Here is a 21,228-nt window from a genome sequence, read left to right as displayed (position 1 = left end):
TCTCTCTCACTAACTCACTCACTTTTGCGCGTCCGTAGCTTCAAACGTTTTGTCTCTCTCTCTCTCTCTCTCTCTTTCTCTGAAACTCTCTTTACTGGCCTGGTTTTCCTTCCGCTTTCCATCCTTCATCCATTTACCGGCTAAAAAAGAGCACTGAATAACGAGTCAGTGAGCAGCCGCATCCAGAAATTCCTAGATTCTCTCTCTCTCTCTCTCTCTCTCTCTCTCTCTCTTTCTTTCTTTCCATCCTTATTTCTGTCTCTGCGTAGTTTTTTCTTTAACCCTTCTTACGCAAGAACTATATTTATTTCATAACAAATAAATTGTTTCATCTTAACGAAACGAGAAAAATATTCTAATTATTAATTTTCATTGTTTTTTCTTTTTTTTTTTATAATAAATATTTCTCAGTATTACACGTGAATTTTGTTTTATTTCAACGATTCATTCGTTTGAATTTATTTATTCGTCAAAAAGTCTAATCTTCTGTTGTCTGTTTGATAAACGATCTTATTAATTTTTTATTCTTTTATTTCATTTCTTTGGTATTCACGATTTGCAATAGGTTTTTCTTTTTCCTTGTATCGATCTAAATTCGAGTTAAATTTGTAATATTATATAAAATATATTTGTTATTCAGAAACTATTTTTGTCCTATCTTTTCGAAGTTTAACGTTGATATATTTTGTAAAGAAAAGTAAGGGGAATTATTCGAAATTCGTCTCTAAACGTTCGTTTTCCCTCATTCTCTTTTCTTATTCTCAGCCACATCTTTATGGACCATTTAAAATTCGTGCTCGTTCGCGAGCAGTAACGGTTGGGAAGATATCGGAGAATGAAATCGGTACTGAGATCACGAGTTCTCATTACGAAGACCGAAACTATCTTACGATCTTTCCACCTGACGCCTTTCTTCCTTGCCATTCTACTTCCCATCAAAGTCACAGATTCCTTGATTATGATAATTAGATTAGATTAAATAGATCAAATCTATTAAACTTTATAAACTGTATCGTATAAATTATCTGATATATTGGTATAGAAAATATTGTATTATAGTACCCAACTTCGATTAACAAGAAGCGTTTCGATTTATTTTAATTGACAATTTTTATTTGTCATTTATTTGATCGAATGGATTTTTTTTTTTATATATATATAAATAATATAACAGGATTGTTAATGTTAAATATTAAATATTAACAAATTTTTTAATAAAAAATATTAATATTATTTTAATATTTGGATAATAAGGATTAAAATAAGTTTCTTATATATTCTATTGTATTTAATTTCTACAATTTTATTTTATTATCTAACATGAAACGGACGAATATATAAAGAATCGATGTGAAACTTCTCCTTTTGTTTGAGTAAAGGATCTTACTATTTGCACAGTGTACATGGTACTGATGGATCCCTATAATTGTATAGAATTTTTAAAAAATTCTGTCAAATTGGCTTCCCTTTTGTAAGATTATTATTATCGAGAGTTTGTTAGAAATGCATTTTCGTAATAATTCCAATTAATTCTTCTTCATTATTGATCCTTCGTACAGTATTTCGATTTGAAGAAAAACTCTAATTTTTATTACAAATTTCATCGACTTATATTTTCATCTACTTCGTTGTACTTTGAAAACTATAGAAATTGCAAGAAGAATAGCGTAGAGGTTGCTTATTCAACTAACCAGGTTTACATTTTGGAGTAAATCTACTTACCAATCGACTTACCAATCAATTCCAAGCTTGTCACAGTATCGAACTTCAATTAAGCCCCTTTTCATGTTGAATTTAATGCCATAGACGAGATATAGAAGCACAGGCAAGGAATTTGCGATCTAACTGGAACACCACAAACATAAGATAGTCAAGCCAATTGTTGAAATACTTGTAACTGACCTCTGATTACGAACCTAGTTTCGGGTCGATTGACATTTTGCGAGTATTACGTTTAATAATTTGTTTAAAAGTTTTTTTTAAATTGATTAAAACATTGCAAATTATAATTATATCAAGAATTTTCTTCGAGATGATATTTGTCTTATAAATTTTAAATACTTCATCAAAGTTACCGGTCTTCACTAATAATCTCTATTTTTTAATTTTCAAACCGATCTCCTTATACATTTAATATATTTATAACATGGAATTATGAATTTAAAAAAGTAAATTAGAAAATTAACATTCGAAATTTAACGTAAGAGTATCATTAAGAATCTTATTTAAATTTATATCCGAGATTTATATCATACTTTTAATTACGATATATTATATTTTAGTTATATCAATTACAAAGTTATATAGTCAAGTTTATATTTAATTCAATTAACGTAATGAAATTAAAATAACTTTCAATAAGACGTAGGAACTCTCAATTAATTGGAAAATTAAATATTCAAAAATATTTCTTTTTCTTTTTACTTGTAATATCCATGATTATTTCTTTTTTCAAGAACATTTATTTCTATCGTTACACTCTTCTCAATCTTATTTCAAAACGATAGATGGAACATTGACATAATATATATATATATATATATAATACATACATATAAAAGAGAGAAAAGAAATAAGAGAATCGATGAGCGTTAAGTGTCGTCACATTTTTCTTTCGACGATCACCGTGATACAAGGTAACAGTGTCTTTTACGAAAGTCATCTCCGGAAATCGGCTTCCACCACTCCTCTTTACTTTTACCCTTTATCCGTATATACGAGGAGCCCAGCCATGGCAATCGGGAAAACCGTATTTGAAAAGAAGGGAAACTCGTTCATCGAGATGCGACAGAATGATATAAATCGAAACTCCATGATAGAAAAGAAAACATCAGATAAAGATAGAAATAGTGACAGATCAAATTAGAGTGAGAAAGAAAGAAAGAAAAAAACATAGTGAAAAAGAGAGTGAAAGAGAAAATGTGTGTGTGTGTGTGTGCGTGTGTGAGTGAGAAAATGTTTAAGAATAAGAGAATCACAGAGAGAGAGAGAGATAGTGAGAGAGACATTTTGATTGTAAGTAAGAGCAAAAGAATGGTTGTGTGAGAATGAGAAAGTGAGAGAATTTGTGTGAGAGAGAGAAAGATGGAGAGAGAGAGAAACATACATGTATGTATATCTATACAGATACATCTCGAACCTTTTTTCATTTCCTCTTCCGATGCGTATAAACAGTTTGTTTCCTGTGATCGTTCTCGTAAAGTAAACTATGTGTCTCCGGTCTTTTCCAATATTCGTCGAAACGAAAGAATGAGAAAGAGAGGACAGAGGGAGTAGGGGGGGGGGTATACAACGATCTACGATTTTGCAAAAGTCGTCATTCTTTTCTTTTTTTTTCTTCCTTCTTCTTTTCTTTTTTTTTCCCCTTCTTTATCTCTTATTTTTTTTTGTAAACGTTGTTTTCGTAGGAAACGGGACAGGATACGAGTAGTACTACTACTCTTCTTCAATCGTATTCCAAAGAAAAGATATATATATATTATACATATTTATTATAGAGATTTTGTTTTGTTGACGACGTATAACACAAACGTGACACAGTTAGAAATTATATTCTTGTTTTTAATATCACGAAACGTGGATGGTAAAATGAATTAAATTGACATCCCTTGTCATATTAAAATATAAAATAAAAGAAAGAGAATAAATTATTTAGCGAGAAATGGGGAGTATACTATAAAAAAAGAAATGGTAATGAATTTAATGGACGAGTTTGTTTGAAAGATTCGTAAAATTAATTCGTTTGTGGATTGTTCTCTTTTGTTCGAACGTAACGGAATGTACCTCTGTGAACGAAACATAGAAATGAATAGTTGAGCATTTATTGGCAATTGGTACGTTTTAAAAGGGCTTTTTTGTTTCATCCGAATCATCGATTTAGTCGCGACACGAATAACAGGTATTGTTATTTTTCGAAATAACGAAAAGGTTTCAATGTCAGTGCAGATTTTCCAAGTAAATAAATATTTTTCATTTAATCGATATTGCGCAAATTATCATAGAAAAAATAAACGTATTTAATTTTTCAATAATTCCATTACTCTTATAACACAAATATTATAATATAATTCATTTTTTTCATATATTAATAATAATTACGTAACAATTAATCATAATTTTTTTATTTCTACAATAAACCAATATTATCATTTATAATATTTATTGTGTTAATATATTTTTTATATCAACGTTATAGTAAGACCGTACATATACGTGTATATACTTTACTTGCATTTATTTGTAAGGAAAAAAAAAAAGAGGTAAGAGTAATAAGTTAGTCATTATGTAGTTTAAGCGTAATAAAGTTGGAACGAAGCACGCGTAAATAGAGGAGAAAAGCACGTTTGGACTTTCATAAAGTTGGTCAAAGGCAAATTCTTTACTTTACTTTACTCTCTCTCTCTCTCTCTCTCTCTCTCTTGTTTTTTTTTCTCTCTCTATCACTCATAAAGAAACATCAAGAACCGTTGGAGAATTTTCGTGGAAGCTTCAAACGATTCTTGCGACTTTGAAGAAAATATTTGAAAGCTTTCGTCTTGTCATTTACGACGTTATGAAATATTAGCAATGTAAACGATTTCAGAAAGAAAGATATTTCTCTCTCTCTCTATTTCTCTTTCTCTTTTATCACGTGCAATATCGCATTCCAGTGAATCGACGTGGGCAGGTTACATGAAAAAGACCGATCGTCCTCCTGTAGACTGTCCTGTCTTCGTGAACTCGTCCATTTCTGTCCAGTTCAAGCCCAAGTAGAAATCGCAGTTAGCTAGAAAAGAAACATAGGAAGTGCTACGATGACTAATCGTTTTGACTTGTCGCATGACGTCGTCCACGACACAATGGCAATTTGTTCGAATAAAAATTGCTTTTAGTTTTACGATCTTGATCCACCTCCTCCTCCTCCTCCTCTTCGTCACCGCCAATGCAAACTCTCATTTATATCCTCGATACGTTATCATCGTGTCGAGATAGTGAAGTAATAATCGATTTTATTTTAGTTTCCTTTTCCTTTTTTTCATCTTTTTCTTCTTTTTCTTCTTTTCTTATTAACTTTCTTTCATACTTTTCCCGACCTCCTTCATTGTTCGAATCTTAGACGAAGAGAAAAAGTTTTAACGATAAAGTTCACTTTTTACGTTGGTTTATTTTACCGACACCGTTGGTTATTTGTTCGACGATTTTTATTATTATTGGCTGCAATTTAGTTTTATTATATATATAATTTTTATATTATATTAAATGTAGTTAAAAATATATAAAATATTTTTTTTCTATAGAAGACGTTTTTTTTTTGAAGTTATACTTCTTTTGGCGCGTTGGGGAAAATGTAAAATGGGGAGTGATTTTGTTCCGAGCGTCTGAAAAAACGACACCATGAAGTTTGTCGGTATTTGCGACGCGCGGCAAAGCGATTTCAAGTATACGGCATGAAGTTGTCTTCTTCCCCTTTTTTTCTCAAGCGGGTCACCCATCCAAATATTAATCGTACTCAGCGCTGCTTTACTTAAATGATCGAGCGAGAACTAATGCTGTAACCGCGCCATGGCTGTTGACGCGTCAAGTAATTCGATATATCTCTCTTATATTTAGTGTGGACTGATATCTATATTATGATATTTTCTTTTTCTTTTTTTTTATTCTTTCTTATATATATATAATAATAATTATTTTTTTTAAGTTATTTTTTTCTTTGAAGTTTTTTTTGAAGTTATTTTTGAGGTTATTGAGGTTATATTCGTTTGGTACGGCAAAGAAGTATAACTTCTTACGTGCGTATTTTATTCTTTCTTATATATATATAATAATAATAATTATTTTTTTTTTTAAGTTATTTTTCTGAAGTTATTTTTGAGGTTATTGAGGTTATATTCATTTTCGTACGGCAAAGAAGTATAACTTCTTACGTGCGTACATAGATACACACACCAGTTTTTTATAAATATTTTTTTATTTACAAGGGGGTTAGGAAATTTCAGTTATTTTTTTTTCTTTTTCTTTTCATTTTTATCGTGTTCCATTATTGTGCTTAGAGCTGTCTGTCAAAAATTTTCCCTTGGATATGACAAAACTGGATAAAGAATTATTGAAAAAGTATCTTGGAGATTGACCTGAAGTTTTGAATAAAACCGACGAGAAAAGACATGACTTTTCTTGAAAATTCTCCTTCTCGTTCCCTACGTAAGATTTTTAAAATTTTATAGTATCGTATCGTTGAAAACGACATACATACCGATACTTTTACAACGGTTTCTCCATCCCATTCACCTCTTCAACCTTCTCCATCTCCCGTATTTGCTTTTCCTCCTTCTCCTCCTCTTTTTATTGAAGTGAAAATGCGGGTAACAAATGTTGTACAACGCATATAATCGTATTATTTTTAATTCATCTTATCGTGTCCGACGACGAATGAAAATATAATATTTTAATGCGAACAATTGAAAGTGTTTATTTTAAATGTTTCATATTATTCTTCTTGTAAACACAAAAAAACAATTGTATAATATACAAGATACAGTTTATATTTAAAAATAAATAAAATTTATATCGAAAATTTGAATTATAACATATTCTAAGATCTATACATATTCACGAATCAATTCAACAACTTCACATCAATTATTAATATTAAAAAAAAAAAAAAACAAAAAGAATATTAAAGCAACTAAAATCCACCAGTATTAAATTCAAACATTCGAGAAGACAATTAAAGATAAAATCACGAAGTTCGAGGAAAGATATTAAACGAAACCATCGTTTCTCTAATCGAATAGAGTTAGATAGCGCGTAAGTACGTAATATTAAACAGAAAGATAGGATAAGAAGTAAGATAGTATGTAGAAATAGTTTGTTCTTGGACAGTGGCAATGCACATTTCAGAGAAACATACATAGTTTGGTTGCGGGACCGCTTAATCGGTTCTTCCATTTACAGATGCAGCAAACCGTGCGCGAGAAGTGTCGTCGCGACGTGCTACGCGAAATCGCATTACCGTCGAGGAAGTGCTCGAATCTAGGGTGAAACTCGGTATCAAGGATTCTCTCGCTTTAGACGGAACCTTCTAGGAAGCGGAAACTCTCAACGTCTGCGGAGTTCTCCGCGAATCGCTTATATGCAAGCCTTGAAAACGTCGTTCTCTTCAGAAAGAGGAAGAGAAGGAATGAAGAGAAGGACTAGGATGAGGGTGGTAGAGAGAGAGAGAGAGTGTGAGAGAGCGAGAAAGAAGGGGGAGCGGGGGTGAAATGGAAATCAGCACACCATGATATGCATACACCCTTATAGCGAGAATATGTGAATGAGAGGGAGAGAGAAAGTAGGTGGGGTTGAAAAGTAGGCGGGGGAATCAAACACGATGATATGGATACACGCGTATAGCAAGAAGATGTGAGTGAGAGAAAGATAGAGGAGGAGGAAGCCGAGAACATTTCGTTTATATCCACATCCGAAAGGCTTTCGTTTCGTACGAAGCACTCACAGCTCTTACGTATACTCAATGTACCTGAATTCAACGTGCTTGCAGTACTTCTCGTTTTTTTTCTCTTTCTCTTTCTTTTTCTCTTGCTTACTTTTTCTTTTTTTACTTGCTTTCATTATTCTTTATTTTATTTACTTTTTTCTCGGGAGAGAAAACGTCAGACTATTTTCCTCGGTTTACTTAGACTATTCTTTCGTTAGTAAGTATTTTTTTTCATTAGAACGTTAACGTTTTTGTCAATCGTGTTCATTAACTCGAATATTTTTGTATTTTTCATCCGTCCCACGACGACGTATTTCGGTTGAAATCGCTAAAATGCCGTAAGTTCGTTGGTTTAACTTAATTTATCGATAGCTTGCTTGTTATAATTTTTCTTTTTTTTTTTCTTCTTTCGTCTTCGTCTTAGGAAAACGCGAAGATAATATATTCTTCACGTTATTAAATATTAGAATCGTCTTCAAATGATCGAACTGCTTTTAATTAGCAACAAGGAGACAATTCGATCAAGCAAACTATTAAGAAATCAATAGTTAGGTGCAAACGAGTATTCTGACTTCAGTTTGTTTTCTTCTTCTTCTTCTTCTTTTTCTTCTTAATTTTCTTCTATTTTACGATTCCGCATTTCCGTAAAGAAAATGGCTAACTTGTTTGTTCAGTTTGATTCTTTCTCTTCTTTTTCTTTCTTCCATTTTGTCATTTGATTTCATAAATTTCAATGATTTCACTCCAAATTCATTATTTACAACTCACGAATTAATTGACAAGTAATTTGTTTTCCAAACAATTTTCTTCTTTTTCGAAATGAACCCTTTTTAAATTTGTTTGTATTTTCACTGACGAACGGTTAGTTCATTTGTTCATTTTTATTTCTTTCATTCTCTCGTTCTTTCTCTATCTCTCTCTTTTTTTTTTTACTATCAAGTATGTCCTACGTTCGTTTCGCTTGATTGCTTTCAATGATATAGTGATCACACTGACAATTTACAGTTCGTAATTCAAAAATGAAAAATCACGTATGACAAATGAAAAGTCAATTGGCGAGTAATTTGATTTCTATTTTTGTTCCTCTTTCTTTTTTCGAATTTTGTTTATTCAGTTTTACTTTTCTCTGTTTCTCTCTCTCTCTCTCTCTCTCTTCATTTTGGATTATTTTTTCTTCCTTAACTATTATCAAGTACGTCCAATCCTATAATTTATTTCTCTCACAATTCATAATTCATAAATCACAAGTCAATTGATATAAAAAGAAAAATAAAAAGAAAAGAAAAAAGAAAAAAAGAAAACAAATCAATCAAAAGTATTTCTTTCTTGATATTTTTTTTGAATTCCCATCAACCCCGTCCAACCCCATTTCGTTATTCGTCTGTATTTCCGTAGGAAGACGGGGAAAGTTTGTTTGTTCAGTTCGACTATATCTTTTTCTTTCTTTTTAGATTTTCTTTTTCTTCCTTTTTACTATTATCAAGTACGTCCCACCTCGTCGTTTGGTTCGATCGTTTCCGTCGGTCGAACGATCTCGCTCTTTTCTCGAACGGGGGTCCAGTTAGGGGTAGTAGTAGTGTACCGCCCCCACGTTCGATCGGCTTTTCGTTATCCGTCGTTGTAACGAGTATTCGAACAGCCGATATCAGCTTGTATATCTGGCAAGTACTTGCACTGTATTCCACCCACCTCCACCTCTTCGTCCTCCTCTTCCTCCTCTTCAGAATCCCCTCCTGTACACTCTGAACTCTCATCCACACAACGTACTACGTATGTTCTACATATGTATACGTGTGTGTCGTTGGGAAACGAGGACAACGAGAGGACGCATAACGAGTCCATACAAAGAGATCGTAGATACCTGTTTCTCGTTTGATAGTATGTATGTATTCATCTATCTATGTATTTATGTATGTATAAATATATAAGTATTCGTGTATGTGTGTCTCCGATCTATCCCCTTCGTATTTCTCCAAGAGAGAAGCCAAAAGGGATGATGAGGGTAAAGTTACAATGGAAAGTGCCCAGGTACAATTACTTCGAGAAAATATCTCTCTATTCAGTGATCTAGACAAAAAAAAACAAAAAGAAAAAATAAAATAGGTGATTCTTTGATATCTGCTGCTGCCTTCTCGATTGCTTTCGTTTCTCTTGACCTAACCATATCTTCGATTAAGGCGACACAAATTTGATATTATCGATCCGATCGCGTTTCTATTATCAACTTATTGTTAGGATCATTGTGTTGGATTTTTTTTTATTTCAAACATTATTATCGGACTTTAATAAATATGTTTCCTCTTTCTTTGTTTTACTTGTTTCTTTTTTATCTTATCCACGAATTTTGTCCCGTTCGAGATTGTGTATATATCTTTTGGTTTAGTTTGAAATGTATTTCAATAGAGATATTAAATTAACATAATGCAAATGTATTTTTAATGACTTATAATTTTGAGTTAACGTATATAATACAAAATCGTGTCTTAAATATTGTACGTTGTGTTATTTGTTTTTTGGATAAATAATTTCAAAAGAGAAATTTGATTGATTTAAAGAATTCTTTTCTTTTTTTTTTTGTACGAAAATAATATATTGAATTTTAAACGAATAAAAAGATATTTCTATGTATAAATTTTAGGAACAAGATATTAATGTGATAATTAAGAATAATTCTTATTTGTATTTTGAACGAATAGTTTCAATCAATTTGTATTATTTTTAGATCTAATGAATGATATTCAATTTAATGTAAGGACAATAGATATAATGTTTAGTGTTTGCTTCATTTCTTGAATAATTTATCTCTCTGATTTTCTCTATTTGATATAGAGGTTATAACGATTAGTGTTGGATGATTTATCATATATTCAACTCATTGATATTGTCTTTAGAATCATGAAACATTATAAATAGAGCAATAGATGATTTAGGATAATTATTACATATCTAACGAGAAATCATACAATAGTTATCATCAACTTTAAACTGTTCAGTCAAATATTCATCAATCATAGTCATTCAACTAAACAGCAATTAATCGAGTAGAATAAATTTCATCAGATACGATAAATAATACGTGTATATTTCTAAGTATATTTTACAACACAAGTACATACACACACATACATAGATATATTCTCTCATCTATTTTTAAAAGCTTTCATTAGTACTTTATTGACATTTAATTGGTTTCTTTTCCTTATTAGGATAAAAACAGAAGAGGAAAATATTGGTTAATTTATTTTGTTTACCCTATCGGAAATTTATCGTCCATATTATGTTATATTTTTCCATGTGTAATATGTGTTTTTGTATTTTCATTTTTCTTCACAATTTTCATTCGTTAACTCAGATTGACGTCATATCATAATATTTAATAACAAAAGAAAGTTTTTATCATCTGAGAACGTGTTAAATCAACATTTTATCGATTCATTTTATATTTCTGTATATGCATTATCAAATCTGACTGTTATATAATATTTAACGATAATCAATATGAACTTAGAATAATATCATTCTGATGTTATTTTCTATACATATAATATGTCGATATAAATAAATTAATAATCATTATATATATTAATTTTGACTAAAATGGAGGATCAAATATACATATGTAATAGATAACTGAATGATAATGATGAATCAACATATATAACAGAATAATAATTAAATTCATTCAAATTTTGTGATGAAATAGCGTGTTTAGTATTAGACAAGTGACATTTTGAAGAACGGCTTGAAATTGTATGGATGTTTATTATATAATTAAACGCAATTGAGAAATTCTATTTACCATTAATCTAACTCTTGACAGAATGTCGGGAAATATTAATAAACCCCTAATACTAAAACTGAGATATAAGAAAAGAAAGAAAAATATCATTTTATTTTATGTCATAAATAATATGAAGTATATATAAATATATTTCCGAGGAATGAAAAGAAACATTTATTTTTGTCTGCCGATCGTTTAACGTCAATAAAGAATATTTTTTCTTTTCATTAATAACAAAAAAACAATCTAAAATCCAGAATTCGAAATTTCAATTCCTATTGTGTCGTATCAAATTTATTAACCCCCCAAACAAAAACAAATAATTAAATAAAAATTAGAATAAATTAAATATCAAATAAAACATTTTTAAATTATTTAAAACATTAGATAGATAATTGTTTATAATGTAATATAATTCGTTACAAAAATTTTGTTCTCTATCTTATATTTATTATCTAATCAGAAGAATAAAGGTGAAAAAGGGGGGAAGGCGGCAAGATAAAGGACGTTTTCCCTTTGTAACATCGAACCCTGTTAATTCTAGGATAAGATTAAAGGTAGTTCCAGAGAAGGCGAGCTTTTGCGTTGATCGCACGTGTTCAGTAACTTGGATTGATCGATATTGGTTGCCGCTTAACGGGGATAACGCGTCACTAGTACAGTCCTAGTACACGTACAGTTAGGTGAGTCCAATCGCACGAACTAGAAGCTGTTCCGACGTGTAATATGTTCAATCGTGTGCGTGTATTAACGAGGTTCATCTATCTAACACTACATGCTGAAGAACACATATCTTAAATCTTAAATAAAATTAATATTTTTTCAAATGCGTTTTGGTTGGGTTGCAAATACATATTCGCCTAATTTTTGTCTACTTTTCTTTTCTTTTTTGGACAAAAAGAAATTGGACGAGTATTTTTTGTTTTTATGCGTTATATTATTTGTTACAATTTGTTAGAATATATTTTAACGAAACGAGTTTGAAAAGAGTGAAAAATGTAATGAATCCACCCTTTGTCATTAATTGTGTTTTCGATTTGTCTTGTTTCTCTTCCAATTTTATTTTTTCTTCTTTTGGCATTCGTTAGTTGATTTTCAGTTCAATTACATTTCGTTTAATACGAGAAAGATCATTGGAAATTCGCAATACTTTCATTCAAGGGTCAATCGGTAAGCAACGTCCAGAGAACAATATGGCGGACATTACCGAAACGGTAATAGTTACTGCATCCGTTAACACATCGACGTTGAACCGTTCACTAACGTTGCTTCTGCTACATTACCACGAGAAACCGCAGAAACGAGAATCAGCCTGCCGAGGATTAACATTTCCATGGTTGTTAAGAACATCCACTGCAGTTTGGTGTCTTCTCATTATGAACACCTTTACAGATCAATTGTTATGGGTTTTGCTTTACTCGAATTATGATTTCACGCGTTTACTTCATCCTCTTTTAAACTTCATACCAATAAATTTATTGCCCATGTGATTTGATTACTTGATATTTTCAATTATTTTTGCGTGAGGTGAATGAATTAGAAATCATTTTTGGTTTATTTTACTGATTGATTCGTAAATTAAAATGACTCATACTAAAACTTATTTATAGTTTTATTAATAATAAATATATTTATATAAGATTCTCATTTATAAATCAACCCAATAATTCTTGGTGGTAGCTGTTTAATGGCTATCTATATTTAGAAATAAAAGTTATCATATACCCATCAAAGAATTATATTGTTGGATTGACAAGTTTTTAGTCTCAACAAAAATAACATTTTATTTTTATTGAAATACACGTTAATTTGTTTGAAACAAATTATTTCAATGTTGGGCTCAAAACTTGTTAACCAACTTACGTGGATATTAATTATTGCAGTATGCACTTTGTATCAAAATGCAACTTTACCCCTATTATAAATATTAACAACTTATTTAAAATATTGACAAATTGACAATTATATTAGAACAAATATATATATATATATTCTCCGTTTATTGTTGAGAAATTTGTGAAATGTTTTTTATTAAATAGAAAAACAATAGGAACATTTGTAGATGCAAGTCAATTATCATAATGTTTTCTCGCTCGAGTAGATCAGACTTGTTTCCATTGTAAATTTTCTTTCTTTATTTAGTCAGAACATTGACGTAAGTTGTTTTTGCGTGATCATCGTCGTTCCGGCGTTTTCCCTTCGAACGAGCTCGATCGTTCTACCGCATCTCACCGTTCCCTGCTGGACGAGATCATTTTGCGTGCTCATCTCGCGTGACCTTTACGATAACTACGCTTGGCTTTGCGCAAAAGGGAATTCCATTGGGTTCAAACGTATTTCCTAATCACGATACTACGCGAAAACGTTACCCACATACGTTCCTTTTATTCTTAAAAAACGCTCGATTGCAATTTTTTTTATTTTAAACATTATTCGCAAATACATAATTTAACATTAGATCGGTAACTTAGGAGTGAACAAAATTTGTCTAGAAAAATTTAAATTATTGCAATCGGTTAGGCGAAGGATGAGAGCAAATGATCAAGGAAAATGAAATAAATCGAATGCAATCGGATATAAATAGGAAAAAAAAGGTGTTTAGAAGGAAAAGAAATTACGAGAACGAGTGGAATACTGATATCTACCTATTTAGGTACTCGATTATTGGATCTGATATGATTTGACGGTAATAGCGAATAAATGTTTGTATTGTCAGTGCAATGAGAAGGAAAGAGAGAAAGGAATATTAATTATTCATAGACGAAATGATCTAGAAAAATACGAGGATTGATGAAGAGGACAAATGAAAGAGAGAGAGGGAGAGAGAGAGAGAGAATGAAAATGAAAATGAGAATGAGAATGAGAATGTGAGTGTAAATTAGAGAAAAAGAGAGAGAAAGGGATAGCTCGTTAGTACGTGCTGAGTTCAAAACGTAAAGCTCGTACGTTTCCCGTTTAATGAAAATGTGTTTGCATGCACGTCTAGTATACAATTGCGTGTATGTGTGTATATATGCTTATTTGTGTATTTATGTGTGAATCTTCATGCGCGACATACATAAACGAGCGGGTAGTCTTGGTCATCACGACGCGATGCTGAGTTTTAGCATGTTGAGGAAAAATGAAAATTTATCGTACCGTCACGTAATCCGGTATTCGTACGTGGAATTACGTCTCATTAGATAAGTTTGCGTATAAAAAAGAGAAAGTATTGTGCGGGAGATCGCCAGTTCGTTTCGAAAATGCTAAGCTTGCTTACTCGTAAGTCCTTTACTTTTTTTTATTTTTTGCCCTTTGTACAAATAGGTGATTGTGTGTGTGTGTGTGTGTGTGTGTGTTAGTGTGAAAGTTTGTTTTAATCTTTTTTTTATTCAACTTATTTCTCAGTCAAAAGAGAACTTTGAGATTTAGTCTGTTGGTTTCTTTCCCTTTTTATTCCTTTTTACTTCTCTCTCTCTCTCTCTCTCTCTTTTTCTCTTGTCCATCTCTTATTTGAACTCTCGTACTTTACCTCTACTATTTATTTTTGACATTTGAAAATTAAAGGAGTTTGTTCTGTTTATTACCTCTTTTTCTTCTTCTTCTTCTTCTTTATCTCTATGTACCTTTTGATAGGAACTTTTAAGGAACCAGCAGAGAATATAAATATAAAAATATTCTACTTGATTTGATTGATTTCTTTTCTCATGATTATTTGGTTGATTATTTAAATATATAATAAAAATCTATAACTAAATAATAAATCAATTTAAAATTGGTAACATCAGTTCAATTTAATGTCTGATCATATACGAGTATTTCGTACTACTTACAGCTGTCTGATCATATACGAATAATTCATACTACTTAAAACTGTCTGACTATAAACGGAGACCAAAATCCTATTACATAAATTGAATGAATTACATGAATACTTTGAACGATTACAAATTAAAGGACAAATTTCAATCATTTTCTTATTATATACCAATCGTTAATTAAAACAAAAAGAAATGTAAAAAATTACGACAATTAATAAACTTCGTTATTATATTATATATTCGGTATACAGTCACGTAGCAGCAGCAGCAGCAGCAATAGCAGCAGCATGGTAAAGTAACCGCAACAAATGCTAGTAGAAATTTTGAACAACGTAGAAACGAATATATTGACGTGGTGACCAGGTAGCTGATAAAGTTCCTCGGTTAGGTTCAGTTCAAACGAATTCGTACGAATCGGTTGTTTCGAGATATCGTTCCCTTGTATCGTCCTGAACGAAGAGTGCGATAGTTAGGAGTGGGAGGAGGAAGAGGTGGTGGAAGAGGTATAGTTGGAGAATCAGTAGGATGAGAGGAGTCCGAGCAATGGCATGTACTTTATGGTTGTGTAGAACACGCTACGGTTACGTTGTAACGTACTTGTTCGTCGCGCTTGTTACCGATAACTAATGTCGCACCCGCCCATTCGATAGTCCTGCACTCGATCGATCGATTGAACAAAAGACAGAGAGAGAGAGAGAGAGAGAGAGAAAAGGAAAGGGAGAGGGAGAGAGAGAGAGAGAATCCGTTTGGAGTTAGCATGGAAAGAGAAAGAGATCGATCGGCAGAGCAAATTACGACGCGTGGAACGTTGAAACCGTTGTGTTACAGAAGGGTGGATACCGAAGAGAGAAAGGAAAGGGAGGGTTGTGGGTACTACCAGCGGGTGGTCACGTCAATTCCGTGCTTTCTGTCACAGGATCGTTCGGAAAATGGACAAAGCACGATGCAACCCTCGAAACATTAACGCTTTGTTCTACATCGGGACGATTTTCTACGAATTTTTCTTCCTTTTTTTTCTTTTTTTTTTATTTGCTTTCTCCTTTGCCTTTTCTCTCTCTTTCTCTTTTTATGCTTTTTTCTTTCAATTCTTTTTTTAGATTGATCGAACCCAGCGTTACTTCGTCGAGGAGGTAATTCTTTTGTGATAGTTGTATGGATTTAAAGTAGTATACTACATCGAGGGAAAGTAAGAGAAGAGTAATCTTTTTTTTTTTTGATAGGATAAACCAGACTTCGTTCTCGAATATTAATTATTCTTTTTTTTAGTATTGGAGAATTTTTTCTTCAATATTTAATTCGCTATAAAATGTTTCTTTTTGTTCTTTTTTTTTTTCTCATGATCGATATAATATATCGAATAATAAATTCTGTGTGTTTTTTCGTGTGTGTTTGTATTATGTAATATGTAAGTACATATGTATGTACGTATTTGTATAATTCTAAAGTATAGATTGAGATTTGGCTTATGCATTAGAAACGAAGGTAGTACTTGCTTGACATCAATCGAATAAATTCTCATGAATACAAATGCATAAATGTATATACGTGACTAACTAAATTACACATTTTATCGAATTTTCACGTGCACTGTCCAATGTGACCTGATTATGATTGAAACAAAAGGCGGATAATTAAAGTCAATTTATTTGTCGGAGATATTTATCGTAATGATCAAACCCCCTTTCCCTTTCTCCCTTCTTCTTTTTTCTTTTAACCATTGTCGAGAATGCGTATGCAGTTTTTCAAATTTCGTATCTATAAGAAAAAAAAAACTGTATTGCATTTTTTCTGACCTATTATTTTTATAAGTGATATTTTTCCCGATACACTCTGTGTGTTTGGTTTTAACGAAATTATAAAATTTTATAAAAATAAGGAAATAAATATTTTCTTATCGTTGATTATTTTGGGGGAATTTTTGATTGTTGTTTTTTTTTTTTTTCATTTTTTTACGATACTGCACCGTTAAGTTTCACGTAGAACAAAACTTTAGTTATGCTTGTTCGTGAAATGTCATTTTATCGGTTGTTAGTTGGGAAAAAGAGAAAGAGAAAGAGAGAAAGTGAAAGAGCTAACGTTCGTGTTTTATGGTCGTGAGTTATTACCCTTCTGGTAAGAGAATTTAGAGCTCCGCTCGTACTTCTTTCTCTCTCATTCTCTCCCATGTGTAGTTGTTTTTTTTTTCTCCTTTTTTTTTAACTATAAGCTGTTATTACACTTCGATAAACTGGCAAAGCGACGTTTTATCGTTTGTAATTAAATTTTTCTTTCTCTCTTCCACCCCGATTGTCGGGATCGAATGATCACAAGAATTTGTGGATATTATTTTATAGAACGTTAAGACAATAACGATTCTTTTGTTAAATGTTGTAAAAACCAATTTTTCCTCATAAAAATCTGTTAATATATATTTTACGTACTCACAATTATTGCAGATTATAATACAATATTATTTGTTTATATTGAATATATATATCTCAAATAGAAACAAAAAAAATAATAATAAAATCTTCTCGTATATTAATTAACAAATAACAATATATATATAATAATAATAATATAGTAAATAAAATTTCAATATTATTTGATTTCTATGTTACACGTCGCTGTGGAAAAAATTAAATCAACGAAATTTCGTTGTACAAATTGAACGATAGGGGTAACAATAATTAATAAATAAGTAAGTAATCGCATATATCGAAGCTCGATACAAATTTGTAATGAAAATTCATAGGTGAGGGCAATAAATCAATTATACAGGCCTAGTTTGAAGGCTGAATATCGATTGATTTTCAGAAAAGGGATCATTTTCGTGATTATGGCTTTGTTCGATGTCTGCTCAATAAGCTTGAGCGAATTCAACGGTAGGAATACTATTAGCCTTGGGCTTTTCAGTTGGAAGTTATTAATCGGGTCGGTTGTACGGACTTGTATGTAATGCATATCGTATGGAGAATCGCATACGAGGAATTAGAGGATTTCTTTCTTTTTCTGAGTAATGAAAAAGGAATTTTGGAAAGGATTTCTCTTAGTCAATCGATAAACCGCAATGATTCTTTCCTATCTAGAATATTATGAAGGTAGATACTATGCTTTTTAAAGGAAACTTTCATCTCATTTTTTGTTTGCTTTGACGTCGTAACGTTAATAAGATCAATCCGATTGTTTGGAAACGTTGGATTAAAGTTGATTGAAATAAACGAACGAAGAAAAAAAAAAGAGAGAGAGATATAGAAAATATAACAGTATTACAAACAAAATGTAAGAGTATTGTAATCGAATTGTCGCTGATAATGATCTCTGGTAAATAAAAGGAAAGTAAAGGGGTAAAAAAAAGAAAAAAAGCGAATTTTGTTAGAAGAACCGCCAACAGAGAAATGTGTTCAACACCTGGCATTGCGAGGGTAGAAAAATCTGTCAAAAGAAATAAATTTATAGCGTCGTAGAGACGGCGTTCGCGTCAGTAACAGGCATAACCCATCGTTCATTGTTTATTCGTGTGAGCAAATCCTGTTGTCAGGTGAACAGGACTGGCTGGGTAATCCTTCGTAACGATGTTACGTGGTCAGCTTGCTATTATTTTTTTTTTTCCTATCCTACCTCCCTTTTATTTTTTTTATTTTTTTTTGTTAACTCTTTTGCCGTTGTTATTGTTATTTTGTTGTTTCATATTTATTTTGTTCCATTCGCGTAGTCATTCTTTTATCTGTTTTTTTTTTGTACGTTCAACAAGAACGCCTCCATTCTTCGTCGACGAGACCGGTAAAATGTTCGGAAAGGGCCCTGGGATGATTCAGAGTGACAAGGTAAAACAGAGAGAAAGAGAGAAGTGGTTTCGGTACAACCACCACAAACTCGTTACGAAGCACCTGTACGAGACAGTAGGATTATTCGAAAGTTTTCTGTGCAAAGACACTGCTGATGAGAATACAAGAGAGAGAGAAAGACGGGAGAGTTAGAAGGGTGTAAAACAAGTTTGCCCCCTAGTTTTGTCATTTGTTTCTTTTTGGAATTATTCTTTCGTTCTTGTTGAACGAAAAAATAGATAGATAAGGGGGAGGGGGAAGAAAGAAGATAAAAACAAGAAGGGAGGAGGGAAAGTACCATCGAAAAGTTGGAGGTTAAAGGTTGCTGGGGTTAGATCGAATCCGATGATAGGATTCGTTAGAGAATCTAAACGCTTTCAGCAAAGCGAGATGCTGGACGAGAGGGTTGGATGATAGGAGGGTTGGATGAGAAAGGCCAAGGGGAGAAGAAAATGGGGGAGAACTCCGCGTTCTTGCCCGAACTTCCGTTCAAATCGAATCACGCGGAATTTCGTGGTAACAATCTTCTATTTGAGTTGGTCCGGCCAACTGATTTCATACCGTTCGTCCTTCTCGTTGCCAGAGCTACGGAAACGTCAGGTTTACTTCGATAAATTCGATAAATTCAAGCTTGCCAATAAAGAAATGTATGATAAATGGATTTCATTTGTTTTTTCTTATATTATCAAACCTATTCTAGATACAATATACATATGTATATATATGAGCCGTTTATTTTGAAAGTGGCCTAACTCCATTTGTCAATTATTTCCGGTTACCCACGGTAACATGTACAGCTTCAAATTATCTATCAATAAAGCATTTAAGATTTCTTATATTCCGAGTAAATACGGTAATTCTGGACACATAAGTTTTCAGAGTTAATTGAATTACTGAACCGTTTATTTTGAAAGTGGCCTAACTCCATTAGGAGTAGAGATTTTGGTGTGGTAGAAATGGCATTAAATAAAAATAATTTACTGTTTGTCCCCCGAGATTATTACAATATTATCAAAAAGTGTCGGAAAGGTAATAACTTTATTGTACATGAAATGAGACAAGAAGATTTTGTATGAACAAAATTATTATTATTATTTTTTTGTTTGTTTGTTCGAAACGATGATCGGAATGATTTCGAGAAAAAACATTAGTCACGATTGTAAGAGAAAATTATGATGAAAATCGTTTTACATTGACTTTAGTGAATATTTTGAATAGAATACAATTAAAGTAACGATAAAGGTAAAACTGATATCATAACAATCGCTGTATTATTCCATTGTAAAAGGAAGAATTGAAAGAGAGGAAAAATCTCTGTAAATTTTTTTGTATTTATTTTTCCTTTCAACATCGATTTTCTTTGAGACGTACTCGTTTAACTGTTCCTGACAATGCCTTTCGTGTTTCCTACGAAGCCTTTCTCCTACGATCGTCTGTCTTCGACAACGCCGCGCGAGTTTCTAACTTGGATTTATTATTCTTGGTTTTCCTTCGTTTAGGAGTCGTCATCGAGAAGTAGTTTTAAACTGCAAAGGAACCTTTTTATTTCTCTGTTTTTTCTTTTTTTTCAATTCTTATCTCTTCTTCTTTCTTTCTTTCTTTCTCTTGAGTATTGCTTGTTTAATCCTATGAAAAATTAATAGGATAACTTTTTCTAGGACACTCGTTGAAAGCACATCCCATTGATCTCTGTCCGATGACACTTTTTCACTTTCTCTTTTTCTTTTTCTTTTTCTATTAGTTTTTTTTCTCTCTAGTTTATCTTGAATTCGTTTTAAATCGAACATAGGAGCAAAAGTTGCGATAACATTGGTGAAATTTCAAATCTGTTGGAAATAGATGTTACCATATGCCATCATAGTATTTACGTCTGATTATTTAAACACGTTTCCTGCATGTTTCAGGTCTTACACACTCTGAACTTTCTGTTAATGCGATTTGAAATTTTCCCTATTTATATTTAATTACTTGCGGGACTATGGGGATGGGGATGGGGATGGGGGAGGAAGAGGAGGAGGAGAAGGAGAACGTTTCGCGTGTACAACTCATGTGGTTTTAATGAAAAGTCACATCGGAAATCGATTCAACCGGCATCGGGGATTTTAAGTTTTCATTAATTATTCATACGCGTATTTATTACTCGTTATATTTGATCATCTATGGAAAACAATGTTAATATATATATATATATATTTATATATATATATACATATATTCTTTCTTTAATATTACAGAAGCAGGAACGCGGAACGTGTAGCAACTTTGAAACTAGAAATGAGTTGAGAATCGGCTACGATGTTGAGTCGTTTGTCGGCCGTGGTGGCCTCCATTTTGGTTCACCAGGTACACTTTCTGTGCACCGCAAATTCACAAGGTAAGAATTTTATA

At 31.9% G+C, this 21,228-nt stretch overlaps 1 protein-coding gene across 2 annotated transcripts in view; it reads left to right on the top strand.

Annotated features, from left to right (window-relative positions):
- Window positions 1-21,228, top strand: part of LOC122523416 (peroxidasin) — a 215,806-nt gene that overhangs the window by 53,107 nt on the left and 141,471 nt on the right. For both annotated transcript variants that reach the window (XM_043645138.1, XM_043645137.1), the window contains exon 2: window positions 21,075-21,214. In XM_043645138.1, the coding sequence (XP_043501073.1) occupies window positions 21,136-21,214 (79 nt within the window). In that variant the 5' untranslated portion in view covers window positions 21,075-21,135. The remainder of the gene's footprint in view (window positions 1-21,074; window positions 21,215-21,228) is intronic.

The sequence above is a fragment of the Polistes fuscatus genome, unplaced genomic scaffold (genome assembly GCF_010416935.1).
Source record: "Polistes fuscatus isolate 324 unplaced genomic scaffold, CU_Pfus_HIC Scaffold6, whole genome shotgun sequence".
NCBI classification, from domain to species: Eukaryota; Metazoa; Arthropoda; class Insecta; order Hymenoptera; family Vespidae; genus Polistes; species Polistes fuscatus.
This window is presented reverse-complemented; position numbering and strand designations above follow the sequence as displayed.